Raw genomic sequence first — 12,483 nt, 5'->3', positions numbered from 1 at the left:
ATCCATGTCTTACAAAATTGTTGTGAATATATAAAAGTATATGGAAAAACACTTATCTGTACTTGACATACAACATACACTCAATATGTGTATTAGGTTACACTCCATTACATTTGTGGTATTTTCTGCACCGTTCCCCCCACAACACCCACCAATTTAACAAATAAATAAATAAATATAAAAGTAACATTTTAAAAATTGCTGTATTGAAAATTAATAATAAACTTTGGGGTAAGTAAGCTTTAAAACAAAAGTACATAAGCAAAAATAAATAATTTATACCAACCCGCTAACCTAATTTTCAGAGTAAAGCCATTTCCAATTACAACACTGTTATCCCGGGCACCAGCATGTGGTTAAACTTTGATAATTCTTTTTTTTTTTTTTTTCCCCAAACAGTTACAAAAACTGAATACTAAGCAAAATCTTTTAACAAAACCACTGGATTTAACTTCTTAATTTTAAATAACCAAATTTTATGATTTTATACATAATCCAATGTAATGCCAATATAATTAGCATTTCAGCTTGAAGAGCTGGTTTTTAACAAGGATGGGAAACTATAAATTATTCAAAGTCTGCAAACCAGAAGATACAAATAAAAGTGGACAAATATATAGAATAAAATCCGCAGACACTCTACTAACTGGGGAAATATCTGAAGGCTTTACATCCTTTATTATCCATAATGGCTTTTGGAATTATGATTGTGTGACATATAGACCCTTTGACATTTTAGATACAGCCTTTATTTTTTTCATGGGAAGTTAAAAATCCATCATAAGACTCCCATAAGACTTTACTACTCTTGCATGTAGACTCTAGGAGTTTGTGATCTGATAAAAGAGTAACATGAAAATTTACTCTATTGCCCTAATTTCATACTTCCTTGTACACAATGAATCACTTTGAGAATCTATTCCAAGGGTTATATACACAAAAGTGTCAAGAATAAAATCTTCTCCACTCTTGCATAAAAATGTGTACAGTGTATCAGGAATGGAAAACTTCTAACTTTCCTGGGCCCGGGCTTCATGGATTTCTGTTGTCAGAAAATGAAGGACTCCTGCTTTATTGCTCCATTGTTCTGAGGATTAATCATCCAACCCTGGTGTTTCTCCTTGCTGGATTCTAGATGCTATTCTGATGGCTTCTTCCAGAGATGGCTGTTCTCCAAGCTGAAACAGGAACACAAACATCAAACGCTAACAACTCAAAAGCCACATTCAAGAAGATGCCAAGGAAATGTTATGAGAGCAGTAAAACTTCTCTTTGTAATTCTGACACTTGGGGTTATTAAGATACTACTGCTAACCCAATCACTAAAAGCACAAAAAAAAATTCCTGAAGGGGATGATAATGCAATACAATTTATTTTTCTTTTTTGAATTTAGAATCCTAGATGCGGCTGAGCCTGGTGATATGAAGAGGTCTCGTCAGGGCATGGTGGCCCATGCCTGTAATCCAACATTCTGGGAGGTGGAGGCAGGCAGATTGCTTGAGCCCAGGAGTTTGAGACCAGCCCGAGCAACATGGTGAGACCCCATCTCTACTAAAAAAAAATACAAAAATTAGCATGGCCACATGCACCTGTAGTCCCAGCTGCTGGGGAGACTCAGGTGGGAGAATCACCTCAGCCCCCCGGCTGCCATGCCCATCCTAAAATTTATTTTGGATTTTGACAAAATCTTCATATACTCCAGCCACGGTGGCTCATGACTGTAATCTTAGCACTTTGGGAGGCTGAGGCAGGAGGATCACTAGAGCCCAGGAGTTCAAGACCAGTCTGAATACCACAGTGAGACCCTATCTCTATTTCTTTTTAAATAAATAAAAACTAAAACAAAAAACAAAAAACAAAAAAACTTCACACATGCAAGAGACAGAAGACGCTTACCTCAGTCAAGAAAGATAGAGGGCTTCCTGAGCCTTTAGCTCCTTCTATATCCATAAATTATATAAAACCAACAGCCAAAATTTTCCGGAATGTATTCTAACTCATCAAGTAAACACATGGGGGAAAAAAAAAACTCTCCCTAAGAACAGGTAATCTGCACCTAGCCCCTAGGATTCTATTTTATTTTAAATTCTTATACTTTTGAGACAGGGTCTCACTCTGTCGCCCAGGCTGGGGTACAGTGGTGTGATCCTAGGCTCACTGCAGTCTCGACTTCCCTTGCTCAAGCAATCCTCCCACCTCAGCCACCTGAGTAGCTGGGACTACAGGTGCACACCACCACACCTGGCTAATTTTTGTATTTATGCAGAGATGGCATTTCATCATGCTACCTAGACTGGTCTCTCTTATTTTTTGAGATGGGGTCTCATTTATTACCCAGGCTGGAGTGCAGTGGCATGATCTTGGCTCACTGCAGCCTCAACCTCCTGAGTACAAGCAATCCTCCTGCCTCAGCCTCCCCAAGTAGCTGGGTACTACAGACACCCACCACCACAATTGGCTAATTTTTGTGCTTTTTGTAGAGATGGGTTTTCTTTTTTTTTTTAAAGATGGGGTTTCACCATGATGGCCAGGCTGGTCTTGAACTCCTGACCTCAGGTGATCCACCCACCTCAGCCTCCCAAAGTGCTAGGATTACAGGCATGAGCCACTGCGCCCGGCCCGAGATGGGTTTTCATCATGTTGCCCAGGCTAATCTCCAACTCCTGAGCTTAAGCCACCACCCTGCCTCAGCCACCCAAAATACTAGGATTATAGGAATGAGCCACTGTGCCTGGCTGCACCTAAGATTCTAAATTCTGTGCTTCCCAAAGAATGATTCCTTCTAAATCTTCTGACATTCCCCACTTTAAAATGGGGGCTGTGCAGGGATTCTCAGAGGACTTATTTAGGGTTTGTGTTTCCACCAGGTTTCTCTCTAAGGAATATTTCTTAAGTGCTGTATAGTCTCCTGCCTCATTAAATTTTTATTTTGAAAGTAAAGATGCCTGGCTGAGGGCACACATAGATATATACCTGGAAGGTTTTTTTTTTTTTTTTTTTTTTTGAGATGGAGTTTTGCTCTTGTTACCCAGGCTGGAGTGCAATGGCGCGATCTCGGCTCACCGCAACCTCCGCCTCCTGGGTTCAGGCAATTCTCCTGCCTCAGCCTCCTGAGTAGCTGGGATTACAGGCACGCGCCACCATGCCCAGCTAATTTTTTGTATTTTTAGTAGAGACGGGGTTTCACCATGTTGACCAGGATGGTCTCGATCTCTTGACCTCGTGATCCACCCGCCTTGGCCTCCCAAAGTGCTGGGATTACAGGCTTGAGCCACTGCGCCCGGCCTTGGAAGGTTTTTTTTTCTTGCTATAAATTCCCCTAGAATATGCAAAGACGAATAGAGAACAAAGTGCTGGTCTCTTTGAGTCCACCTCAAATACAGCAATTTTCTTAAAGTAGGCTAGGTGATAGAGATTATTCTGCACCTTGCCTCCAGTGAAGGTTATATACAAAGCACAGGGTACAAAGTTAAAAGCTATGAGCAGCATTGCTGTCGACTGAGGACAGCCTGCCCTTGTACTCACCTGAACTGCAATCTGGGTGCCATTGGATGTTGCTACTAAGGTCAGAGGTCTGGTTTCTGTGGTTACTAAGTGATGGCTATGCTGCTGGTGCCCCATTTCTGATGAGGCAGTATGGAATGCTGCCAAGTCTTGAGCTACAATTGCAACCTTAAGCAAAACAAAAGAAACCATGCACATGAAGAATTAAATCTGCGTTTTAAGTATGTTAAAGTCTACTTAATACAATGGATTGTCTTCAAATTGAAAACGAAAAACTCTTCTGACCATAGACTTTTTTTTTTTTTTTTGACCATAGACTTTCAAAGCCTAAGACAGAAAGGAAGTTTACTTGAGGAAGTTGAGGCTCATTATCTAAGGTTATGAACTGAGCCAATGGCAAAATAGGGTAGAGGACACTGGAGAAATGGATCTGCTATGCCAGGCCCCATAAGCCAGGGAGATATGGCTGTACCTAGGTTCTATTACCCCTAAGTGGCTGCCTGGGAAGCTATGCATGTGGACTAATTTGCACTTCAAATGTCCATTTTTTTTTTCCTGAGATTGGCTCATAGGAGAAAATAATTTTTTCCTGTTTACTTGTCATATTTAAAATTAGATTTCCATTTAACTAGGAAAACTGAAAAGACCAGTGGTATTACTGACAAACAGCAACATCTCATCTCATTCTCATTTCCCATTTTGACTCCATGGAATGTTTCCATATTCTTCCCGCAGCATCCAGCCAGGAGGATTAAAAGTGCTTTTGTGGTTCTTATATTATAAACACAACTTTTTAAAAATGCAGATAACATGGAAAATGGCAATTAACTACTTCTGTTAGATCATATTCTAAAATTTTACTCAGCCAAATTCAGAGAAAAATAAAAATGAAAACTGCTGTTTTACTTGGCTATTAATCCACTAAAAATGCTACATTTTTTTTTTCTTTTGAGACGGAGTTTCGCTCGTTACCTAGGCTGGAGTGCAATGGCTCGATCTTGGCTCACGGCAAGCTTCGCCTCCTGGGTTCAAGCAATTCTCCTGCCTCAGCCTCCCGAGTAGCTGGGACTACAGGCGTGCGCCACCATGCCCAGCTCATTTTTGTATTTTTAGCAGAGACGGGGTTTCACCACGTTGACCAGGATGGTTTAGATCTCTTGACCTCGTGATCCACCCGCCTCGGCCTCCCAAAGTGCTGGGATTATAGGCGTGAGCCACCACACCCAGCCAAAAAAAGGCTACATTTTAAGCTAATAGATATTTAGCTGAAATCATTCCCAGTAATGTTCCCCAATTCTATAAGAAAAACAGATTTTGGTCCAGCAATGTCTAAATAGTTTATATTGTGCTAACCTTCCTGCAGGTAACAACTATAAACCCTTGACAAAAATATGAAAAAGCAACTATTTGAAGGTTTTGAGGGGCAATGAAAAGCAGGAAGAAACTAGAGGGGATTCTCGAAAGAAGAGAGTCACATTGTGTTACATCTGTGTTTAAACAGATTTCCCATTGAGGGTACTAACCAGTTTGAGCAGCATGGGGCAACTTACAGTTATGGAGTCCAGGGTTGACAGAATAGCAGTACATTGAGAAGGATAGCCCAGAAAGCAAAGAATATGAGTGGGGAGCCCCCCAATTGTATAAACTATCCTCAAGTCCTTAAGACCCCTAAACACAATATTTGTAGTTTCCAATAACGTTCCAATAAGACTAGCAGCAGGCAACACCTAGAAGGCTGAGAAGCTAAGAAGAACCTTCAGTGCAACTCACCAAAAAGAGACAGAATTTGAAATTTCAATCGTACCAAGTTAGGAGGTAAGATTATTTCCCAGGGCTAAAGATTTTACCCTAAGACCTAATGGCAACACTGAAACAGACCTGCCTTAACAAAGTTCAAAACCCAGCTTCAACATGAAACTTAACTAGCTAATAGAAAAAAAAAAAAAAATCAATATTCTCCAGAGAAAGGTAACAAAATTCAGAATCTCTGTAACGTGTCATCCACAGGTCCAGAATATAATTTTAAAATTACAATTGCTGGCCGGGCACAGTGGCTTAAGCCTGTAATCCCAGCACTCTGGGAGGCCGAGGCGGGTGGATCACGAGGTCAAGAGATTGAGACCATCCTGGTCAACATGGTGAAACCCCGTCTCTACTAAAAATACAAAAAATTAGCTGGGCATGGTGGTGCGTGCCTGTAATCCCAGCTACTCAGGAGGCTGAGGCAGGAGAATTGCCTGAACCCAGGAGGCAGAGGTTGCAGTGAGCCGAGATCGCGCCATTGCACTCCAGCCTGGGTAACATGAGTGAAACTCCGTCTCAAAAAAAAAAAAAATTACAATTGCTTAGCCAGGCATGGTGGCTCATGCCTGTAATCCTAGCACTTTAGGAGGCCAAGGAGGGCTAGGTGGATCACCTGAGGTCAGGAGTTCAAGACCAGCCTGACCAACATGGTGAAACCCCACCCTTACTAAAAACAAATACAAAAATTAGCTGGACATAGTGGCTGGCACCTGCAGTCCCAGCTACTCCAGAGGCTGAAACAGGAAAACTGCTTGAACCTGGGAAGCAGAGGTTGCAGTGAGCTGAGACTGCATCACGGCACTCCAACCTGGGCGACAGAACAAGATTCCATCTGAAAAAAAAAAAAAAATTACAATTGCTTCTCACAAGAGGGGATTTGAAGAAAAAAATTTTTAATTAAAAATTACAAAATGTGAGAAGAGAAAAAATGTGACTCACAGACAAGAGAAAATGAAATCAGCAGAAACAGACTGCATATTGAGATTACCAATATGCTGGAATTAGCAGACAATGACTTTACAGGAGCTATTATAAATATGTTGAAGGGCTAAAAGGAAGAGATGGTCATAATGAATGAATACAAGGGAGATGTCTGCAGACAAATAAAAACTATAAGGAAAAGATATTCTACAATAGAAAATTACAGTATCAAAAATAAAAATTATCTGACCCAGCCATAATGGCTTGCACCTGTAGTTTCAGCTACTTAGGGGGCTGAAATGGAAGGATTGCTTGATCCCAGGAATTTGAGATCAGCTTGGGCAACACAGTGAGACCCCGTCTCTTAAACAAACAACTATGTGAATGGGCGTAACAGAAGGCAATGATGGCAAAAGAATGAGTAAATTGGCCGGGCGCGGTGGCTCACGCCTGTAATCCCAGCACTTTGGGAGGCCAAGGTGGGCGGATTACAAGGTCAAGAGATCGAGACCATCCCAGCCAACATGGTGAAACCCTATCTCTACTAAAAATACCAAAATTAGTGATTGGGTGTGGTAGTGCACACCTGTAATCCCAGCTACTCAGGAGGCTGAGGCAGGAGAACTGCTTGAACCCAGGAGGCAGAGGTTGCAGTGAGCCGAGATCAAGCCACTACATTCCAGCTTGGCACCTGGCAACAGAGCAAGACTCTGCCTCAAAAAAAAAAAAAAAAAAACCGGGCGCGGTGGCTCAAGCCTGTAATCACAACACTGTAAAGAATGAGTAAATTAACTCAAAGACAAATTAATATACATTCTCCATCTGAAAAACCTTGAGAAAAAGATTGTTAAAAACCCCAAATAGGCTGGGAGTAGTGGCTCACGCCTGTAATCTCAACACTTTGGGAGGCTGGGGTGGGTGAATCACCTGAAGTCAGGAGTTGGAGACCAGCCTGACCAACATGTTGAAACCCCATCACTACTAAAAATTCAAAAATTAGCTGGGCATGGTGGTGGGTGCTTATAATCCCAGCTACTCGGGAGGCTGAGGCAGGAGAATCGCTTGAACCCAGAAGCCAGAGGTTGCAGTGAGCCAAGATCGTGCCATTGCACTCCTGCTTGAGCAACAAGAGCGAGACTCTGTCTCAAAAAAAAAAACCACAAAACAAAAAAAAACCCAAATGCCCATTGATGATAGACTGGACAGGGAAAATGTGGCACATATACACCATGGAATATTATACACCCATGAAAAACGATGAGTTTGTGTCCTTTGCAGGGACATGGATGAACCTGGAAACATCATTCTCAGCAAACTGACAGAAGAGCATAAGATCAAACACCGCATGTTCTCACTCATAGGCGGGTGTTGAACAACGAGAACACATGGACACAGGGAGGGGAGCCCTACACACTAGGTTCAGTCGTGGGGAAATAGGGGAGGGACGGTGGGGGGTGGGGAGCTGGGGAGAGATAGCAAGGGGAGAGATGCCAGATGTAGGTGATGAGGAGGAAGGCAGCAAATCACACTGCCACGTGTGTACCTATGCAACAATCTTGCATGTTCTTCACATGTACCCCAAAACCTAAAATGCAATAAAATAAATGGGAAAAATAAATAAATAAATAAAAATAAAATGACAAAAGTAAAAAAAAAAAAAAGTTTCCAATTTTGGACCATTTTAGATTTTGGATTAGGAATGCTCAACCTGTTTAAGAAGAAAAACAGAAAAAAATTGATGCACTGTATACAGGGACACAAGAAAAATAAAAAACAAACAAAATATATATACGTTGTTTTACAATGTATCCTCCCTGTATATATTTTTTCTGTGTATATATATATTTATATATATCGTGTGTGTGTGTGTGTGTGTGTGTGTGTGTGTGTATTTGTATTTTCAGTAGAGATAGGGTTTCACCATGTTGCCCAGGCTGGTCTCAAACTCCTGACCTCAGGTGATCCACCTGCCTTAGCCTCCCAAAGTGCTGGGATTACAGGTGTAAGCCACCACACCTGGCCTAGATATAGAATTTTTGGTTGGCAATTATTTTTCCTTTCAGCACTTTAAATTGTCTACATCCTTCATTGTTTCTGATGAGACGTCCCTATTTATATATATACATGTTCAGGAGGCTGAGGCAGGAGAACCGTTGCACCCGGGAGGCAGAGGTTGCAGTGAGCCAAGATCGCGCCACTGCACACCAGCCTGGTGACAGAGCGAGACTCCATTTCAAAAAAAAAAAAAAAAAAAAAAAAAGCTTATATTGGAAAAGAAGGTTAAATTCAATGATCTTAGTTTCTACCTTAAGAAGAAAAATTAAACAAAGAGTAAATTGAAGGAAATAAGGGCCAGGCACAGTGGCTCATACCTATAATCTGAATACTTTGGGAGACCAAGGCAAGCAGATCACTTGAAGCCAGGAGCTGGAGACCAGCCTGGCCAGTAAAACTCCATCCCTACCAAATAGGAAAACTAGCCAAAAAAAGGGTAAACGTTTGTCCTGTGAAAGATTAACACAATTCATAAAGCCCTAGAAAGAGATCAAGAACAAAAGAAAGAAAATGCAAATTATTGAGAATGGAAAAGGGACATTACTTCAGATCCTATGGATTTTTTTTTTTTTTTTAGACAGAGTCTTGCTCTTGTCGCCCATGCTGGAATGCAATGGTGCGATCTTGGCTCATTGCAACCTCTTCCTCTTGGGTTCAAGTGATTCTCCTGCCTCAGCCTCCCAAGTAGCTGGGATTACAGACGTGCACCACCACACCTGGCTAATTTTGTATTTTTAGTAGAGATGGGATTTCACCATGTTGGCTAGCCTGGTCTTGAACTCCTGACCTCAGGTGATCCTATGTTTATTAAAGGGATAATAAGAAAATTGTATTAACAACTTTATACCAATAAATATGGAAACTTAGATGAAACAAACTTCCAAAAACAAAACTTAGCAAAATGGATACAAGAAAATAGATAACTAGAATAGTATAGATCTACTTAAAAACTTGAATCCATAGTTTAAAAAAAAAAAAAAAAAAAAAAACCTCCCCAAAAAGAAAGCTCTGGGTCTACATGGTGGTGACCTGATTAATTCTATCAAGCTTTTATGGAGAAATAATACCAATCTTACACAACTATCAGAAAATAGTACAGAAGAGAACACTTCCCATCCTGTTTTCAAATCCAAAAAAAAAAAAAGAAAGAAAGAACACTTCCCAACTTGTTTTATGAGGCAAGCCCAACCCTGATATTGAAACAGGAAACTTTTTCTTATAATTTCATAAGAAATAAATTATAGATCAATATGGCTCATAAACACTGACACCAAAATCTTTAACAAGCTATTAGCAAACCATCACAGAGTATTTTAAGGGCAGTAAAAATACTGATAGAGTATGATCCTCTATTGATAAACGTATGTCATTATATTTTTGTCCAAACCTATAGAATGTACAACAGTAACAGTGAATCCTGATGACACTGTGATGTGTCAGTGTGGTCTCATCAACTGTAACAAATGTGCTCCTCTGGTGGGCGTGTTGATTATCCAGGAGGCTATGGATGTGTTGGGGCAGGGAGTGTAAGGGAAGTCTGTACCTACCTCTCAATTTTGTGGTGAACCTATAACTGCTCTAAAAAAAACTGTCTTTAAAAAATGTATTAGCAAACTGAAACCAGCAAAATACAAAAAGGTAAATACATCATAACCAAATGATATGTTAGCTTTTAATATGTAAATTAAAACCACAATGATAGACCATTTCACATCCAGTAGAATGACTAAAACCTTAAAACTAAGAGGCCGGGCGCGGTGGCTCACGCCTATAATCCCAGCACTTTGGGAGGCCGATGCGGGTGGATCACGAGGTCAAGAGATCGAAACCATCCTGGTCAACATGGTGAAACCCCGTCTCTACTAAAAATACAAAAATTAGCTGGGCATGGGGGTGCGTGCCTGTAGTCCCAGCTACTCGGGAAGGCTGAGGCAGGAGAATTGCTTGAACCCAGGAGGCAGAGGTTGCGGTGAGCTGAGATCGTGCCATTGCACTCCAGTCTGGGCAACAACAGCGAAACTCCGTCTCAAAAAAAATAAATAAATAAAAATAAAATAAAACTAAGAACTCCAAATGTTGGTGATAATATGAAACAAACAAAACTCTTATTTTTTTTAGAAGACAGAGTTTTGCTGTCACCCAGTCTGTAGTATAATGAACATGGTTCACTGAAGCCTCAACCTCCTGGGCTCAAGTGATCCTCCCACCTCAGCTTCAAGAATACCTTGGCCTCCGAAAGTGCTGAGATTACAAGTGTGAGCCACCATGCCCAGCCTATTTAAAAAAAAATTTTTTAACCACAAGAAGCAGCACCGAACAAATGGAACTCTTATACATTGCTAGTTGAGTGTATGACAGCCCAACCACTTTTTAAAAATGTTTGGTACTATCACAGAAAGGTAAATATGTCTCTATTCTATGACCCAGCAATTCCACAAATAGGTAATTATCCAAGACAAATGACAGTATATGTCTACAAGCACATTTTTAACAGAATTTTTATTGCCATCTTATTAATAATAATCAAAATTTGGAAGCATTTCAAATGCTCACCAAGGAGAGAATAGATCAACAAACTATGGTATATTCTTACAATAGAATACTGCTCAGCAATAAAAAAAAGAATAAACTGTTATTACACGCCAACAATATCCAAAATGTTAAGCAGACACAGGCCGGGCAAGGTAGCTCACACCTGTAATCCCAGTACTTTGGGAGGCCGAGGTGGGTGGATCACCTGAGGTCGGGAGTTCTACCAGCCTGACCAACATGGAGAAAACCTGTCTCTACTAAAAACACAAAATTAGCCGCGTGGTTGGCACATGCCTGTAATCCCAGCTACTCAGGAGGGTGAGGCAGAAGAATTGCTTAAGCCCAGGAGGCGAAGGTTGTGGTGAGCTGAGATAGCCCCATTGCACTCTATCCTGGGCAACAATAGCAAAACCCCGTCTCAAAAAAAGAAAAACCCAGACACAAAAAGTTCATACTCTGGTTCCATTTATGTAATGTTCAAGAATAAGCGCCGGGTGCGGTGGATCACACCTGTAATCCCAGCACTTTGAGACAGGTGGATCACCTGAGGTCAGGAGTTCAAGAGCAGCCTGGCCAACACGGTGGAACCCCGTCTCTACTAAAAATACAAAAAAATTAACCAGGCACGGGAGGTTGCAGTGAGCTGAGAACGTGCCACTGCACGGCAGCCTGGGTGACAGAGTGAGATAAGACTCTGCCTAAAAAAAAAAAAAAAGGAATACCCAAAACTAATTCAATCAGAACAGTTTTTGCCTAAGGGGGTTGAGGAATGACTAGAAAGGAATCACAAGGGAACTTTCTGGGGTGATAAAAATGTTCTACATTTGTTTAGGATGTTAGCTATATGGGTGGATATTTAACATAACTCATTGAATTGTAAATTTAAGGCCTGTGCATTTCATTGTCATGTAAATTTGACTTCAATTAAGAAAAAAAAGATTGCAGGCAAATATGAAAAACAGGTTTAACTTCACTACTGGTCAAATGCAAATAAATAGAACTTAACTTTTTGCCTGTTAATTCTGTAAATACAAAATAAAAATCCTCAATGATAGTAGGAGCACAGTGAAAAAGAAAGCTCTTAGATCCATAATATGATTATTAAACCTTTCTGAAAAATAATTTGGCAGTATGTAAACAAGCAGCTTAAAAAAAGCTTAAACCATTAATACAAGAATTTGTTTCCTATGAAAATAACCAGAAATTTTTCCAATAATTTGTATAGGTGGAACGAATTAGTAAGTTTTGGTATATCTACTTGGTGGACCATTTTATAAATATTAAAAATCATTTTAGATGTTTCCCTTCCCTCCCCAAAACCCTTGCAGTGAAAGGGAAAAAAAATTGTTTCAAAAGAATGTTTGGCCGGGCGCGGTGGCTCAAGCCTGTAATCCCAGCACTTTGGGAGGCCGAGGCGGGTGGATCACGAGGTCGAGAGATCGAGACCATCCTGGTCAACACGGTGAAACCCCGTCTCTACTAAAAAATACAAAAAATTAGCTGGGCATGGTGGTGCGTGCCTGTAATCCCAGCTACTCAGGAGGCTGAGGCAGGAGAATTGCCTGAACCCAGGAGGCGGAGGTTGCGGTGAGCCGAGATCGCGCCATTGCACTCCAGCCTGGGTAACAAGAGCGAAACTCCATCTCAAAAAAAAAAAAAAAAAAAAA

General features: G+C 40.8%; 1 protein-coding gene across 7 annotated transcripts in view; it reads right to left on the bottom strand.

The window, feature by feature from the left end:
• Positions 1-393: 393 nt before the first annotated feature.
• ZNF143 (zinc finger protein 143) overlaps positions 394-12,483 on the bottom strand; it is a 76,765-nt gene continuing 64,675 nt past the window's right edge. For all 7 annotated transcript variants that reach the window (XM_032240712.1, XM_032240711.1, XM_032240708.1 and 4 more), the window contains 2 exons: positions 3,527-3,673; positions 394-1,178 (listed from right to left, as the gene is read on the bottom strand). In XM_032240712.1, coding sequence (XP_032096603.1) covers positions 1,095-1,178; positions 3,527-3,673 — 231 coding nt within the window. In that variant the 3' untranslated portion in view covers positions 394-1,094. The remainder of the gene's footprint in view (positions 1,179-3,526; positions 3,674-12,483) is intronic.

Source organism: Sapajus apella, unplaced genomic scaffold (genome assembly GCF_009761245.1).
Source record: "Sapajus apella isolate SASKATOON/1434 unplaced genomic scaffold, GSC_monkey_1.0 scaffold47, whole genome shotgun sequence".
NCBI lineage: Eukaryota > Metazoa > Chordata > Mammalia > Primates > Cebidae > Sapajus > Sapajus apella.
This window is presented reverse-complemented; position numbering and strand designations above follow the sequence as displayed.